The sequence below is a fragment of the Neopsephotus bourkii genome, unplaced genomic scaffold, assembly GCF_033783945.1.
Source record: "Neopsephotus bourkii isolate Nb327-2 ecotype Australia unplaced genomic scaffold, CSIRO-AGI_Nbou_v1 NB_1542, whole genome shotgun sequence".
NCBI classification, from domain to species: Eukaryota; Metazoa; Chordata; class Aves; order Psittaciformes; family Psittacidae; genus Neopsephotus; species Neopsephotus bourkii.
Genome location: NW_026902018.1, coordinates 2,043,504 through 2,062,259, shown reverse-complemented (window position 1 = coordinate 2,062,259; position 18,756 = coordinate 2,043,504). Strand labels below are relative to the sequence as shown.

The 18,756-nt window shown below is 38.9% G+C and overlaps 1 protein-coding gene across 1 annotated transcript in view; it reads right to left on the bottom strand.

Moving 5' to 3' along the window:
* Positions 1-18,756, bottom strand: part of MED13L (mediator complex subunit 13L) — a 186,204-nt gene that overhangs the window by 78,824 nt on the left and 88,624 nt on the right. The window contains exon 4 of the mRNA XM_061370538.1: positions 14,915-14,998. Coding sequence (XP_061226522.1) covers positions 14,915-14,998 — 84 coding nt within the window. The remainder of the gene's footprint in view (positions 1-14,914; positions 14,999-18,756) is intronic.

Below are 18,756 nucleotides of genomic sequence, written 5' to 3'. Positions count from 1 at the left end.
TGAACGTGAAGGAGGTGCCTAAACATGTCTGAAAACCCTACAAGTAGCTACCTGCATGTTAAATCACACAGATGCTATTAACTGCCCCCCAAAACGAGTTCCTCAAGATTTTTAAGTACAATGGAAAATTATCTTACAGACTGCAGTAGAGTAGAAGAGAGAGGAGCCTTTACACAGCTCAGCCGGCAATCTGCTCGCCTTTGGCAGCATGACATTGATCTTCTTATTCTGCAGTGCCATCTGACTGTTTAACAAATAAGGCTGGCTCTCTCTGATCTCCTAGTTGTTTTGTGTGTGTAACTAACCACACCATTTTCTTGCTTAATAGATGTTTACATTTCCAGCATACTTCTGGCTATAAACTGCTTTAATCTATTTGCTTTAATACGTTACCACCACAGTATACAAAAATTCATCTGACTGGCCTTTAGAAAGACCTTTATAAAAAATAATCATATTTAAAAGCTAATAGTAAAATCACATCCCTAAAGGCAGCTTAGTACTGTTCAAAACAAAGGAGTGGAATTTCAGTGAAGTATACGTCTGCGAAGTGTAAAGACAGGTGGAATTACTGTAACATTGCCAAGTGCGTAAGCACTCGATTCCCATTGTGATTCTAATTGTTTATTAACATTTATAGAACTATTTTTAAAAGACTTTGGTCCAGATTAGCCCCCAAATTACGAACTTTGCCACTGAAATATTACTGAACACGCTCTGAAATCTTTGAAACAAGAAACAACTGTATCTCAAAACCTCTTGTAACAGGATGCTGCAAAGAACAATAGGCCCCTGGCTCCAAATACGTTCTGAGTTTCATTTCTTGAGTTTGGCATCAAGGAAAGTATATGCTCAGCTTTATTAAAGCCGTCCACACCAAAACAAGAGCAGAAAAACAAAAGTCCAACTCCAAGTAGTAGACAGATCCTGCAAGTGTGTAAGTAGCATAAAGCACGCTGTCAGAAAGCAGAAAGGTTCTAGGAGAGTCTAAAATAAAGCAATGCTATTTTTAATATTTTGTTGCTGTTGAATGCACTGTACCAGAAATAGATTCTAAACTAAGTATGGAGGCTTGGGGAAGAGTTTCTTGGGCCATCTGTTCTCCAGGAGGGTTGGATTTGTTCTGTAATACCACATAAATGACAAAGCTGCAGTATATGAGGCTGTTCTTAAAAAGGAATACGTAATCAAAAGAACTCTCATCAAAAACTATGCCAAAAAGCCAAAGTCAGTCCAGTCTCGAAAGAGCAGTTTACAGTTTTCAACTTGAACAAAACAAGCTCACCAATCTAACACTCTTATTCCCACATCTGTTAGGGCGGTGTATTGTACAAGGACAAACTAGTTTATTTTTCAACTCAGAATCATCTCCACTCACACAAAGCAATCACTCAAATTTAGAACATTAAATAGATTTTTCTCTTTATGCTCTTCAAGTAGTCATTTACATCCAAAATGAATCTTCAAAGATTATAAATGCCACAGAAAGGGGAAATGAGAATACGGTTGAAATGACCAGTGTTTGTGTGGCATGACTGAATGTTAACTTCTCTGCAGGAATAGTGGCCTTAAGAAAAACTAAGCACAACAGAAAATCCTGCTATTTATTACTTAAAGCTATACTGCTTTGTGTCATTCACTAGAATAGAACAGAGGTTTAGTCCCATTAACAGTATTAGTGTTATGTCCTGTAAAGAAAACAGTGATACCCAGGGTGGGGGAATGAGTAATTACAGCCACTGGAGAGCAGAATTTCTCAATCAACAGTTTTACAGTATTTAATTTCTTCATTTAAAAGATTCTTTTCTATGGTGACTTCTACCTGGAAGATATTTATCTCTCTATTGATTTTTACGATTAATAAAGATCCTGCAGGTTTGGATTAAACTGTATTAAATGGGTCTGTGGGGGTAGTTTATGCACTGCTCCAGCTTAGTTTAATTAGTTCTTTTAGTTTTCTCATTTATACAAACACTACCACTACTTAAGTACCTCTCCTGAGATCACTCAGCCTCCTTCGATTTCTTCCCAGTGTTAAGACAGTCCTTGACTTAACTTCGCATTAAGAAGAAATATCAGCAATATTAAGGCTAAATAATGACATTCAGAGGAAGAGGGTGAAGAGCACGACAGCAAAGTCTGCTACTTCTGTGATACTGGAAACACATGAAAACCAGAACTCAAGGCAAAGAACCGCAGTGCAACTTCACAAAAGTTAGTGACTAGATGAGGGGAAAACCCTAAACAACAAAACCCACAAATGAAATTCAATATGGGCAAATGTACAGAAAAGGTGCAGGAGAATAAAGGAAAAACAAATAAATCATACTTGTTGATTAGGAATTCCGGCTTTGACCAAGGTATTACTGGCCAGGAAAAAAGTTCTTGAAACTATAGTTTGCATTTCTACAGAAGTACACCAGTTCAGAAATAGCAAAAAAATCCCAAGCAGAAACCACAGCGATGTTCAGAATTCAGAAAGAGATGAAGAACAAAAGATATGATTGCAACAGCCTAGAAACACATGAAGTATTTGCATATAACCTATGACTGCAACAGCCTAGAAACACATGAAGTATTTGCATATAACCAGGTGCTATTCTGAATCTCCTCCATATCAAGCAATGATGGCAGAAGGAAGTAAGAAGAAAGGGAAGAAATATGGAATGGTTTCCATACAGAGAACAGCTAAAGACTTAAGGAGTCTTCATTGTGAATGAGATGAACTGAACAGGGAGAGAGCAGATGTGTGCTAAACTCAAAAGGATTAAGGCAAAAAAGGATATAGACAGTTGCATTCTCTCCTTCGTACAGGAAGTAGAAGACCTACCAGTACACTAATGAATGAAAAATTAAAACAAAAGCCCCAGACTTTTTTCCACCCACTGCATAGATGAGCTATGGTATTAATTACCAACAAGCATTTGTGCACGCTAAAATTCAGTGTGGGTTCAAACTCAATTAAACTCACAAAAGAAAAATTCATCAACAGTTGTTAAACACAAAAATATGTCAAGCTGTATTGCCAAACTCAGCAGGAAGCTGACCAAGTGTACAGAAAAATAACTGTGTTCTTGGCATGACCTTAGCGTCTTCCCAAAGCTGCTCCACTTTTGACCACTCCTGAAGACAATGTTTAAGTTAAGGGATTATTTAAGAGGAGTATCTGGATATTTTTCTTTTGTAAAACTAGAAGCACATAATAGCAGACAGGTTCCTGAAACATCTACAGTGACTACGCTGCACTGCTTTTTATCTTACTTGGTTAAATGCTGTATCTGTGTCCAGAGCAGACAGGATCTGAAACTCTTCAGGCAACATTTTCCCTCCTTTCTAAATGATTTTTTTTTCCTAGGAACTGGGTGGCACAATAAATAATCCCACTGTATGCCTCTGTGCTATGGAACTCTTCTTCAAAACATCAGATCATCACGTGGTTTAAACAACATTGTGTGCACACATACAATGTTTCTGTGTAATCTGAAGACTAGTTAAAAGGTAATTCCATACATTAGACACCCAATTCCACACATTAGACTGTTGGAGCCTTCAAAAAGGAAAGAAAGATATTTCATGTTCTTCCTTCAGATCAACAGATGGAAATTATATAATTAAAGGTACTGACATCATCCTCCAAAACACACTTGCAGCCCCCATGCTGCTAACAACTGGTAATATGGTGAGATTAAAGAAAGAGGAGATCCCCCAAAGTGGTTTTTGCAGCTTGCTTTCCTCACAGATGACAGAAAATTCCCTTCTCTAGTCAGAAATTCACCCCACCCCTGAATAATCATCTTGTCCTTCTAAGATTCTTCTCCTTACAGTCCTGTCCAGGCTGCAGCAAGAGTGGCCTTTAGGAAACTGACACATTAATCTTATGAATCAGGAGACCATATTTTGGAAGTCCCTGAATGATTCACATGGATGCCTACAAGGTGGTGGCTTCCATTTCTCATGGAATGTCTCCCTGTCCCCCCCATCCCTGCCCCAGGGAGGAAATTCCAAAGGAAAAACTGTCACTATGAGAGACTGGTAGAAAATCAGGGGAGAACAACTGCTGTTCATGCAAATTTTGACTTTCCCAAATATTCTGGCATCTAGTAATGCATCGCTGACCTAAAGATGGCAATTGTGACACAAGATACCCAAAGGAAACTGCTTTGCAGTCCAAATCTGGACTGGTTCTCAGAAATCCACAGAAAACTTGAACAACAAGGCAAGAAGAAAGTGTGAAGAGAAAAGGGGGAAGTCTACTCATGTAGGAAGAAAGTATCTTGAAAGTCACAGACAGAAGAGGTTCACACAGATACCATTAAACCCAGTGACGCATGAGGAATGATTGGGATTTTTTCTTACAGACCACCAAGGATCAAAGCCTTAGCCACAGGAGCGATGTGAGATCAGAGTACACTTCACCTGCAGCTCCCTGGGGAGAGGAACCCTGACCAAAAAACTGACTGAAGCAGTTCCACACAAATTCTTTGTAATGGCTATAAGCTAATGGAAAAGTAGCACTATAAATCCAGAAGGAGAGTATCCACGTCCAAGTATCGCAATGACAAATCTGCAGAGGCGTAATTACAGCACAGCAGCATGGACCACACATTTTACCACAGGGGAAAGCCGTGATCCATCATCCCCTGCTGCAATGACAAAACGTCATGTCAGTAGATGGCAGTATGTAGCATATTATTGGGAGAGAAGATGAGTTTGTCCATACTTGGAGATGAGCTGGTGCTGAGCACCTGGAAAACAGGTTTACTCCTTAGTAATTACCCAGTCTTAGTTTTATTGTCAGGGTAAAGCCTAGAGAGACTAAATTCAGTCTCATTTATCACAAGTATTTTTATTACTTACTGATTTTTCAGAAAGAAAACATAAAGAGAGTATCTGCTATGATCAGTGTGAAAGAGATGACTGCCTACATTGTAAACCAGGAGCAATAGTGCTATACAAGTGGATATATCCAACCTGGAGGGAATCTACTCAGCTCAGACCCAAAACCAGCAAGTGGCTCCAGTTCTCCTTTTCAGAATTTGCCCCAGCGTTTGCTCACCTGTCCAGGATTTCTCAACTTCTCAAGTGCATAAAGTCACTTCTCTGTCAAACCACGAACACTTGAAAGTTGCCCAGCACTTGTGATTGAGAAATGGCCTGCTCTACGTGTGCTTTTTCACCCTGCCTCCAGCTTATACCGCATCCTGCCTCATTAGACCTTTTTGAACACAAGATTTTTCAAAGATGAAAAGTCACAGAATCACATCCTAGTTGGGGTTGGAAGGAACCTTAAAGCTCTTCCAGTTCCAAGCCCCTGCCACAGGCAGGGACCCCTTCCACTGGAGCAGCGTGCTCCAAGCCCCTGTGTCCAACCTGGCCTTGAACACTGCCAGGGATGGGGCAGCCACAGCTTCTCTGGGCACCCTGTGCCAGCGCCTCACAACCAGTCACCAGTCAATACTTCTTGCTACAATACAGAGAAAGCACCCAAGAATAAAAAACAGTGGCTTCTTAATACACTTCAATAATCAAACTCTATGCAATTTGTATCACCAAGCATAACTGTTCTAACTGCAGCTCCTCCCATTATAGAGGTTTGAAAATAAGTATTACTGAGCTCGGAAGAGAGTTCAGTCACAATGATTTGTAGGAGAAAAAAACCCCTCTGCTCTTAAGCAAACAGAAGGGATTAAGGTGAAGAGAAGTAACCCAAAAATCTCGGCGTATATTACACTCTTGTACTTTCAAAAAGGACTGGAGCCATACTTCAGAACTTGCTCTGCTTTACTCAGTTGCCAAGTAAATCAAAGCTCAGAGATCCACTCTGTAATTACTGTACAACACCAGACTGGTCCTCAGCAATGTTCATGAAAAGGATGCCCTAGAGCTCACTACATCATTAATAAAAGGAAGAACATAGGTTTACCTTACTAGTCCTACACAAAATAAATGGGTTATATGGTATTATTTACATCATATAGGATCTATAAAGTGTTCAAGTTTGCTATCTTCTAAACTAGTAGTAAATTAATACCAAAACCAAGCTTCTTTAAAACTGTTTCTATGCTAAATCTGAAAATTTAATAAGCCAAAACACTTAAAAGCATTCACCAGACTCAGTTTTCTCTTCAACTTTATACATGGCTCCAGCAAATTATATTTTAATAATAAGCTTTTCCATAACTTGATATATTACTCGCAGAACAGTCCATTTATATCATCACATCATCTGATGACTTCTTAAACAAGCACCTGATTGCACAATGCCTAACGGATAGTGTGGGACTGCACAAAGATGACAGCATTTTGCAATGCTTTAAAGTATTTGTTCTATAGACTACTGAGTTGCACAGAACTGTCCTGGCACACTGCTGCAGCTCACATTCCAGAGAACTCACTACAGTATGTGCAACCCAATCTGACTGAGAGGAAGATAAAAATGGGCAAAGTAGGGGACAGAAAGGAGAATAGAGTCTGAATTGTGATTTCTGCCAGTTAAAATTAACATTAATGCTTGAGAAGTTGCGATAGCAGACAGATAAACCAGAATGAAATGGTTCCACATTGGCTAAAAGGGGAAAAAAAACCCACGACCCAACAATCAAACACTGCACCACAATTCCATTTTAGTCTGAGTCTTCAGGTAATAAGGGTTAGTAAAATTTTTTAAGTGAACGTAAGTCTTGGAAAACAGACTTTCAGAGGCAATAACCCAGATAATTCTGCTCTGAGAGCTGCATTTCAAGATGATGTTATTTTAAAAAGGTGTAAAAGTGTCAGGAAAATAGATGAAAAAGGTATTACTGTTGACTGAAAATAACTGGAATTGCTTTTAACTGAAGTTTCCTATTTTTGGAGAAGGACTGAAGATATTTCTGGCTTTAGGCACCAATTTTATCTGGGAATATGAGGAAGTGCACTTACTTTTGAGCCGGACTGAAAACAAATCCTACAGTGCCACTGATTTTGCAGAACTCAGAAGGCTACACACTGCCTACAAGGATTTGACATCTGTTTAAGCACAAAACCCAGGCTGATTTTCAGAAATTCAAGAAAGCTGCTGTCTCATTTGTGGCTCTTGCAGTTCAGTAAGCAGAGCTATAGCTGCAACTACAATTACAGTTGCAACGTAAGTAATTCAAATCTAAGGTCCTCTAAATATCTACAAAAGCCCTCAAGTCAATTCATTCCTGATACAGTAAGTGACAACACTTGTGTTTGGCAGACAGTGCAACTGGGAGTCCTGACAAATCTAATTAACAGCACATCAGGGCACTTAGTTTATCCTTTATATACACTGCCAATAGCGAGTGTATAATGAGAAAAAGAGCTTAAACATTAGCAGGACTTCACTAATTGGTCACCAAGTCTGATTAAAGCAGGCTTCCTATGTAATTATTGGAGTTCAATTGCCTGACACAAGTGTACCCAAAACCACTTAATGAAGATACTAACTCACTTCTAAACTACAGAAATGAAAATAAGGCACAAAGAAAATAAATGGGACAACAGAAATACACAACTCTGATGTTCTTGAGCTATTTGCCATCTGTGTAACCCCAGTTCAAAATATTTCAACTGTTTAAATAACTGTCTTTTTAAACAGTTACAGAAGTCTAAAAAAAGTCATGTCTGAAATGACATTAAATAATGCAAATATTTTGAATCTATGTAGACATTCCAGTAACCTTAGGCATACAATATTTTTATATAAAATAAATGTTGTCAGCAAATAATAACTGCAAGAGAAGGTTTTACAAAGTCCTAAGTTAAAGATGACAAGAGCAGCTTCATGTATTTGTTCGTTGACATTGATTAAATCAGTAAAAAGATCCTTTACTTCAAAATAATGGCAGTAACTGAGCTGCATTATAAACTGGAAGCCACAACAACATATGCCCTTATATCCCCCAAAATGGGGAAGGAGGAGACCTGAATGCGTGACTGGCTGCACACGGAGATACACATATACCAATACATATCTCCTATATCCTGGTTTCCCCAAATTCCTACGAGGAAATGGCAGTTATACACATACACTGAAAATAGATGGCTTCAGTGTATTTCAGAAGTAAGAAGGCAATGCAAAGTCTCAGGCTCCTCACAAATAACAAACTCTTGAAAGCTTTGTGAAGCTCTGTGGCAGCACCTCGAATATTTCTACTGGCTCAAGTACAGAACAGGAATAGTGCTTTAAAAGGCAGTAGGCAGATGGTCTTTTTCTTTCTCGAGACACAAAGGGGTAAGAATTCTAACAATTCATTTCAAACTGGTAGATGATGGTCGGTAGTTTCTGTGTGGAAGCTCACTAGGAGCCAAATAACTGGCGCTTACAAACACCCTTTCACAAGATTCTGCCACGCCAGTTCTGCTGCATACTCTCCTACTCACACCATCCTGCCCACCTTTTGAAATTTCAGTATGACATGAGGGACCCACCACTTACACTGTGGCTGCCAGAGACACACAGGCATTCCAAAATACAGTGCAAACACTACAAGGCACTGCACCAGCAGGAGCCCCATTTTGAGATAATGCTGCATCCATAGATAGAGGTCACTGCGATAACAGAACTCCTGTTACCAAAAAAAAGGTATACTTTCAAAGAAGGAATTTAAAAACTCATGTCTACCAACAAAAGTACCAGAGGACAGAACAACTAACAGGACATATACCAACATCCCTTACGGTTTATCTTAGCTGTCTGGCTCAGTTCCATGCACTCAGCAAACAGCTGTGTAAGATACTTTACAGCATCACTGAATTAGCTTAAGTTTGTATATGCAGCACACTGGAAGCACTGCTCCAGTGACATCCTAGCAATGACCCCACGCAGGGAGCCCTTCTGCTGTGCACAGGACATTAGCTTGATTGGCAAGGGTCAAGGAATCTGAAGAATCAGTGCCTGGTGTTGCTTTGCCACTGCCTTTTTAACACTCTTGTTCCCGAAAAGGAAGATGAAAAGATTGGGTCATTACAATGAAGAAAGCAGTCCTCAGTGGTAGCTGTTTCCTGCTTCACTTACTGAAGGACAGCCAAAAAAATTAACAGCTATAGCTACATACCATAATGTAGAGCTGTGCAGAAATAATGCAAACTGGGTCATATATTTAATATAGTCAATGAAAATTTTACAGCATCTTTTAGAAAATACTGACATCAGACCATTGAATATAGAACACTCGTTAATTCACAGCTTATCTAGAAGGTTACTTTAGTAACGAAGCACATGAACATCAAGACCTTCAATCCAAAATGCTGTTTTCCTGCACAGTGTGCTAACATTTTCAATCAAGAATTTTATATACAAGATTCTTGGAATATGACAAAGTGACCCAAGACCACCAGCAGCATATATTCACCACAGATAATAATAATTAAAATAGTAGTGCTTGAATAGCATTTTCGCAAATCATCTTAATTGTATCTTTAAATAAACCTGAAGTTATTAATAATGTTTTACTGTCTTCTGTCTATAAACAAAAATGCATTATATTTATTAGGCATATTAATATATGTGAATATAATTGTACTACTTTAAACATTTATGAATAGAAGTATACAGATAACAATGATGCCAGCTTTTGCTGAAACATGCATATGAAAACACTTACTTTATAATCTCTGTTTTATATCTATTCCTTCTGCTAAAACATGGATGGGGACCCTATCCATTGGGTTCTGCACCCACTATGTCAGAATAGGAGAGAATTAAGTCAGCTTCAGCACAAACTACATTACAAATTAAAAAAAGAAAAAAAAAGCCCAACACCACAAAAATTACCCCCCCCCAAAAGCAAACACCAGAAGGCCAACCAACCACAGCTATAACACACTAGATCCGTGTATGATTTTACTGAACCCATTAAGTAAGACTGAGAAGAAATTCAGAAAAGATGAGTATGACGTTACAGAATGTACACCTCAAAAATAGGAAAATATTTGCCTGGGAACTAAGCCTCTTAAACTGTAGTAGAAAAGCTTATTTTTACAGGAGTAGGAAGAATTATTGAAAAATACACTGTGTATTTCTTATTACTCCGTATTTCTGTCACATTTATTTTGACAAGTCAGGAATAAGCACACATTATTTAAAGTTAAATCAGATTGATTTTTATTATTTCCCTTCCTAGCCATTCCTCATTTATGATGGTTAGTTGGCAACACTGCACATATATAATACTACCAATGTACCAACTTCAAACTCATACAATCACGTTATTGAGTTTTTTAAAACATGGTTAAAATATAAGCACACAAACTTGTAGAATTAAAAAAATTATAGGGCTTATTTTTCTCAAATTCCAGAAAATAAAACCCTCCAGTTTTAAACTCAGACATTGCACCATCAATCAGTTACCATTTCTCAGCTCAGGAATCCAAATCTTATTAAACAGATCACTTGAACTTGTTTTACCACCAAGCTCCCACTGAATTATGTCATCATGTGATGAAACTCCCCATTACCATTTGCCAAAAGACATTATCTATGTAATGGCATGTGTCAGAACCAAACCACCCATCACATCTCCAGCCTCAGACAAGGCACTAGTTCCACAGGTTCCCAGTTCCTTCTGGCACAGCACTGCAGTTCTGCTCTAGAGGTCACCCAATTGAATCTTTTCCTATGAAGATACTGACTGACCAGAGCTCCTAACATGCAGAAAGGGAATGTAGCTTGCAATATTGCTTGCAACAATGCTGAATGTCAATTTTGGTATCCTGATCCAGACATTCATTGGCTAAGTCCTATGACTACTCCCAAGGAACTGAAGCAAATTATAATTTGCAGGCTCTCAAAGAGGAAGCAGTGCTTGAAATGTCCACATCTTCAGGTTTTGATGGCTCTAATTAATGCCCAATTTTGACGCTTGTGAAGGAATGAACACAGCTGTTGTGCAAACCTGGGTATGGATGTACTGACTGATCTCTTTAACACCAGCAAAAGTTGAGGGATGAGATCTGAGGGGGGATGCACTGACATGTGAATCCTTACAATACCATACTTACCAAAATACATACAGCCCATGCATTCATAACTCAGAAATTTCTATATTCTATCTGCATCATACAAGGTTATCATCAACTGTCTTATGGGACAGCAGTAAACAGAAATCTCTTTGGAAACTGCAATTAAAGAACTCTTATTTCATTGCAGCCTAACTGCAATTCCACTCTTCCATCTGCACTGTTTCAAGTGCACAGAGGGCAACGTGGCTATCTAGACACCAATCCTAGCAATCTGTTTTCTCAGCTAGTAACAAAAATATATCTATTGCAAAATATTTCACTGCTGGAACATTTTTTCTTCTTAAGAATAAAAAAACCTCTAGCAGAATTCCAGAAGCAGAGATGACCCATCAGTTATTTAATCTACAAACTGTTTTTTTACATGTTCTTTACATTCAAGCAAATTAAAGACAGCTTAACTTATGTTTAGTTGGCCATAAACATGAAAACAAGCCGATTTTCTCCCCCCAGTTTCCTCCTACACACCAAGAAAACAATCACTAAAATAATTAGCAAAGTTGCTTGCATATGATGGCCATAATTCTTTTTTTGCCAGTAAGATGTTCAGCATTTTATGGTGGTGCTTTCTGAAACAAAAAAAAAATCCATGTGTAAAACTTGGAAATTGATTCTGAACAAGACTGTGAAGAATTTTCACTGCACAGCTGAAGGTACTGTGGATGCCCTTTATCAAATTCTGTACACTGCAAAGGCACAAATCTCCTTTAGGAAGTTGTGTAGATGAAAAAGCAACTCTGCCATTTTCCAGCGGCAGTACTGAAACCTGTTTTAGACACGCACTGCTGCACAACGGACAATAAACCATGAAGAATTATTTAGTAAGTGACACATAATATTAAAGACACTGAAGAAAGAAAACCCACAAGTTCTGTGCTAAATTTCTTGTCAAAACCATCTGGTTCAAACTGTAAGCAAAACAAAACATCACACGGATCTGTCTTAACTCCCTCTGCTGTTCCCTCATTCCTCCCTAAAGGACCTGGAAAGCTCTTCTTGCATAGTGTTTCTACTACTGCCTCTGAAGGTCATCCAGTGTTCTCAGGACTTCTTTTCACACCTCAGCAGTAACTAGGTCACAGCCGCTGCCATGCTCCACTTCATCTTTGACTTCATTCTAAAAATCACAGACCTCCCTGCCCTTCTCCTTTAATGCCATTCACAAAACTCATAGGCCATGAATGAATTTACACCTTGAAAGCCAGCCACGTGAGTTTTCACTCCTTTCCTGTTTATTTATGTGCAGTCCAAGACTTTTCAGTATATTCCTGAAATGAAGTTAGTAACTCAAGACATTGGAAGTTTGAGGTGACTTAACTTTGCCACAAGTATCAAAGCAGGATTTATAACTATTTGTATTTCCTTCCCACAATACCACCTGCTTAGTTTTTCCTCCATTGAAGGAGGATATATACCTATAGAATCTATTGATCGATCTATCCATATCTTTCCCCACTCAAGGACAGCAGTCCCAGACTTGAACCTAATCACTGTACATACATGCAACTTATTTGTGGTATTTTATACATTAACATGGGTTTAGCTACTGTGTTTAAAAACACCACTGGTTTTGGTTATGAAGGCATTGCCCACAGTGCTAAAGTACCTAAACACTCCCAGCTGGCCTCTTCTTCCTGCAACTACTCCTTACTGCTTTATCCACAGCTTAGAGCAAGGGTTTCACAAAGAATTTATATGGCATTAATGTTAATAATTTCATTTATGTTAAGATACCTTTTTGTGCTATACTGAGAAAGCAAGCTTAAAAGATTAAATAAAAAATGTCTGAAGAAGTAAGTCCCCAAAGCCTCCTACTATTTGCTGCTACGATCTGCAGCTGACTCTACTGTCAACTTGCAAAGTCTCTACCACCAGCTTCCAGTAAGATTAGTTAAATCCAATGATACATTTACAGCAGAAAAATTAGCAACCTGATAAAACCCACAAAACCTATCTCAAATTATGTCATAGCTGATATTGCTAAATAAAGGTTTTTAAAAGTGTATATCCACAGGATTTATAGTGACAATTACTTTACTAAAACCAACCAAACAAAAAGTAAAAAAAAAAACCCAAATACTCCCAAACACAAGCTAACAACCCCCACAAACCACCAACAAACATCATCTTTTTAAAATCAAGAGTCTATCCTTCAACCCTAACATTCTCAATAAAAACCTCACGTTCATACACAGGAATACTTCAAATATAATTTCAGTCCAAGACAAATTCATTTATTACATTTTCCAGACCAGATATGTTTGTGCATACTGTACATATATTTACAAATGTAATTATCCCCCAGAGACTGTACAACTGACTTGATGTTACACACAGAGAACTAAGAACAGAACCTACAAATCTGAAAGAGTTCTGCCAGGGAAGGCTGCTGGTTTTGACAGACACCATCTACTGTATCAGATAATCCACTTCTTAAACTGATACCCACCAGGAACAGACATAAGACTCATAAACACATTTAATCTGAGCACTAAGACTGCAGTAAAATTGATAAAACAAATAGCTTTTGCTGAAAGGAGCTGTCTCCCTTTCCCAGAAGCTGGAAAAGGCACCGTTTCTTATTGTCACTTCAAGGAATTCATCTTTCAGAAAATTCAACTAGATCTTGGCATGATCAGAAAAGCAGCAGAGAAAACACACAGGGGGAAGGTGGTTATGTACACCTACAATAGAGAAAGGTACTGAGAAACCTGGATCTTCCACTGGCTTCTTGCCATTAGGTCGATGTGAAATCAAAGGTTACACATACATAGTTTAAGTTTACTTGGCCACAAAGAGTAAGTAGCGAAAAAAAGAGATCTCCCCATGCTGAGTTAATGTCTTCTGGTTTTAGAAAGCAGACAAATCTGTGTTTAATTACTGCGTTCTATCTTAAAAATAACTGCTGTTTAGAAGTACCTGCTTAACACAAAGTCTGAAGCACTGAACTGTTTGTAGCATTACCCTGTAACAGAGGAAAGACATCTCTGCTTTAAGACAATGCAGTGAGATAAAGAGATGAAAAGGAGAATGTATATATGATCTACAGAATGATTTCTACCAGCACCTAATGCTGCCATGAGACATACCACTGTGACTGCAGCTACGCTGGATGAAGAAGTTGCCACCCCACTTCATCTCCACTTGCTCATTACCTTCAAATCTTCCAGCATAACTGCATGTTTAGTCACTTCCTAACCCAGTTCTGTCAAAATGATTCCCACTAGAAAATCTGTGTTTCAGCTTAACTCAGATTATTTTTGACAGAACTTGCTTAGCGGATGACTATAAATGCAAGTACCAGAAGATGTGAGAACATTGTAACCTTTAGAGCTAGGAGAGGAAATAGCAATGAGCAAGTGGAGACTAGCTAGCCCTTTTCCATGGTGATCCTGCTGCAAAAGAAGCACATTAATCAGACACAAAGGTCTGATTTGACAGCCTGCCTAATGAGTACAAGCTGTGTATCAAGGCCGGCATCTTTAAAGGAAATAAATAAGTAAATCTATACACCAGTTATTTTACTGCTTAAATATCAGGCTGGGGTTAAGTGTCCAGAAATTCAAATAATTTGTTATAACTATCTGGAATTCTGGTGTATAATGACAGAAAGAGGATGACAGTATTCAAAAGATATAAAAAAATGTGGTATTCCTGCTGAGTTACGGGATAAATACCAACCTCACCTTCTAAATTATCATAATAAAACCAGAAATAATTAGTAAATTGCTTTCTATGTTTTACTGATGTGCAAAAATATTGTGTGTGATTTCACTTGCTACATGGTAAAAGTGGAAAAACTACCACTAAGATACAGCATCAAGTTACCATCATGTACTAACACTGACAACATTGACAGGAACAGTAGTTGATATAGAGATCCCCTTACCTTTTATTAACAGGCTTCTCATCTTTGTCATAGGGTCTTATGAACCATTTTCCAATTCTCACGAAGTTTTTATCCATCAAGCACCTAAAAAACATTTATAACAACAGTTATTGGTTACATCTTTGGATGAAATTAAAAGCACTCTTTGAAGACAGTACATAGAAAGGATTAAGCAGCTGAATTTCCATCATATTGAAATCAGCTTTGTGGCTTTTGGGTTCCATGTAACTTTGCCATTTCCTGTTTTCCCACACTAGTCATAGAGAATCACTGTCCAATCCTGTGAGGCTGTTCCTGATGCTGATCATCAGAGATGCATTTTTCCCTGTGTCTCTGACAGAATCTTTTCTGCTTCATGCTACTCTTTTTGCTGAATGATCCATCATACTATCCTTTGTGAACAAAGAGAAACCATAGAACGAATTCCTTTCCATATGCACTGTTTCTCTCAGAATTCATGATAAAAACATGCATTCCTGTATTTTTGGTATGGAACAGTATAGTAGATGAATGACAGGAAATGGTATTAAGCAATTATTAACAATGAACCATTTTTCTTTCACATGATCCACAGCATGATCTCAGGTGTTAAAACTTCCATAATCACCATTTCTTCTCTTGGAAAACTTCACTCCAACAAACATCCTCCCACACGACTAGATTTAGAGCAGTAAGTTACCCATTTTCTGTGGTCCTTTCAGAAATGCACAATTTCGTTATAGAAACTGTATATTCCGTGGCTTTAAAAGAAAAAGCCTAACAGTGAGGATGCAAAGCAATCAATAACCAATTTAGGCTGACAAGTTAAGGAGCACTGGATGCCTCTCTCAGTCCACCTGTAGAGATGAATCACACTAGCCATATGCCAACACGATTTAAGTATGCTCCGTACATTAAACATGCAGTTGAACATGCTGCCTAAGGGATCACATACACAAATTTGTTACGAAGGAATGTTTTTCAGCAAGGTAAATATTATGTTTTCAAAATTCTGTAAAACTGGTCCTTTGTTTATTTACTGTCCTAGTGGTTTATTTACAATTATGAGCAACAGATGAGCTTTGCCTGTACAGGTCTAATCAGTATTTCTTTATTCAGATAAAGAACTACTCCATTCTTCAAAGTTTTCCAACAGTTTATTTCTATAGCAGTTGCTAGAGAGTAGTCAAAACAAAACAAGATTAAAAATCACATGAAACCTCCTGGGAAAGTACATTGTGCAAGGTTTAGAAAAACTGTCTGATCTATACTTCAAAAGCATACCTAGAAGATAGATAGGAAGTGGACAGCGTAGACCCTCATATGCTCCTAATTCTTCTCTATAAACTTGGCAGGATTTTCCAAAGTCTGAAGAAAATTCTAACAGCACTTTCTCAATTAGAGCAAAAAAAACCCAACCCATCCAGCTCAGCTGAATATACCAGGATTTTAAACTGAGTATGAAAGCTAAACCAGCAGAGTGCTAAAGGCACTGCTCTTGTGCTGGTGGGAAAACAAGAAGTATGCTTCAGCAACTGTTTCCCTCGGAAATGCTTGCTATCAGAGAAAGTCTGTCAGTGTCAGCGCACTTTATACAAACAAAAGGAAGCCTGTGAAGTTTAAAGCAGATGCCTAAAGAAAATAATCCCTTCTGGTAATGAATACAATCAACTCTCCTCCATCACACACACAGACTTTTCAGGGCCACGTCATTATGTCTCACTGTGGCAGGTTTAACTGCCTCAAACTAATGCTGCTTTCCTAGGGAAAAATGGGTAAACTCGGCCTTAAAAATCAGCCAACCCTCACATGCTAAACTAAATCACAGGTTAACTTGAGTGTAATGCATATGAAGCGGGAACCACGACTGCAGAAGCATGGATCTCAAGGATTCGGCTGGGTGAACAATTCATGACTGTATGGCATTATTTTTGCTCTGTAAGCACTCAATGGTAACTTGTCCCGAAGAGAAAGCTGGACAATGAACTTGAAAAAAGGTCACAAAAGCCCAAACGAGCACATGCCTAAAAGCAGCTATTTAGCCCTATGAAATAAGGACATAAAATCCTCGGAGCTTCATGGCTCGGTTCTCCAGTTCCAGCGCAGTGCCATGCTCTGCCCGAGCAGCACAGGAAAGCTGTTAATGCACTTCCCCACCACAAACCCTCACAATTCTGGCTTTTGTGTGGAAAAAACAAACCTGATAAAGGCACAGTAATGATTAGGAAATAATACCGTAATATTTTGGGCATTATTTCCTCAGATATCCTAACATTTTCTATATTGAAAATCAACCTCAACTTCTGATCACTAATTTGGGTACGGAGGGGTAAAAACCAGAACAGCAAATACATTTTTTCGGCCTATCCCATGGATAACATAAAGCCAACACCTCCCGTCTCCCTGCCCTCACTCACTGAGGTGATGTGGAGGAGGAGGGGGTGTGGGGTCCCCTCCACCACAGCTCTTCCCGCCGCCATTGCCTTTCCACCACAGCAGCTCGCTCCTGGTGCTCTCCCCCTCAGGCACTGGCGGGAAAGGGGCTGCATGGCGGAGCCGGCTGTGACCGGTTCCAACCGGCCTGAGGCGGCGGGCGGCCTCCTGCCTCCTGTTCCTCGAGAGGGAAACCCAGGGGGTGCGAGAGGAGAGAACCTGCCCTTCACTAACAATGAGCAAAAATATAGATATATAAATAGTAATTTTAAAAAATAAAATTAATAATAATAAAAAACCCCACAAAATTTCAAGTACAGGCAATGGCTCTGTCACTTTCTGCGAAGATCAGAAACAAATCCGAGGCTTCTTTATTGATCAAGCCTTATGTAAACAGAGGATAAAATGGGTTTTTAATTTCTAAGATTCCATTAGGGACTGTAGTGACAGGACAAGGGGTAACGGGTTCAAACTTAAACAGGGGAAGTTTAGATTGGATATAAGGAGGAAATTCTTTACTGTAAGGGTGCTGAGGCACTGGAATGGGTTGCCCAGGGAGGTTGTGAATGCTCCATCCCTGGCAGTGTTCAAGGCCAGGTTGGACAGAGCCTCGGGTGCCATGGTTTATGTGAGGTGTCCCTGCCCATGGCAGGGGGGTTGGAACTGGATGATCTTAAGGTCCTTTCTATTTCTATCCAACTATTCTATGATTTGCTATGGCAAACAATAAATAAATCAATCAAAGAAAAGAGTGAATTAAGCAGCTATACTACTCTGGCTTGACAGCCCCCAGGGTAAAGGCTGGGCTTGATCTTAAAGGTCTTTCCTAACCCAGCTGATGCTATGTAACAATGAGGTAGCTAATTGGAGATAGCATCCTCAGCCAACTTGATCTTGACCTGTCACCTTGACAGTCAAAGACTATTGCTGAAAGGAAGAGCTCTGAAGTCTTGTCAGTCACAGCAGGGCAGACCCCTTCTGCTGACCCCAGCAACTGTTTTCAATTGACTTATTAAGGCAAAATAATAATTACAAGTTTACTTCACAAGCTTAAAGAGTTCCAGTGAATAAAAACATCCACGATAGGAGTCATACTTCAAGTCAGCTGGCTGGGTAGGACGCACTGATAAACATGTATAATGTCACTTTTCCCTTTTATACTGCTGCAACACAACCAGTGTACATTCCAGACATGGAATTTCATTTTTATATTGTTATCTGCTCTAAGTAGTCTATGGCTCATGTAAAAAATCCCCTAAAAAGACAGAAGAGAGGAAATAGCATATAACTACTCTCTTGTACCTGTGCACATCACTTGCTAGCAGATACAGATAAGTAACTAATAGCCAAGGGGACAGTTGTAACACTCATGGAAACACCACCTCAGGAGCATAATGCAAACATGATTACTAGTAAACCTCCAGCAAAGG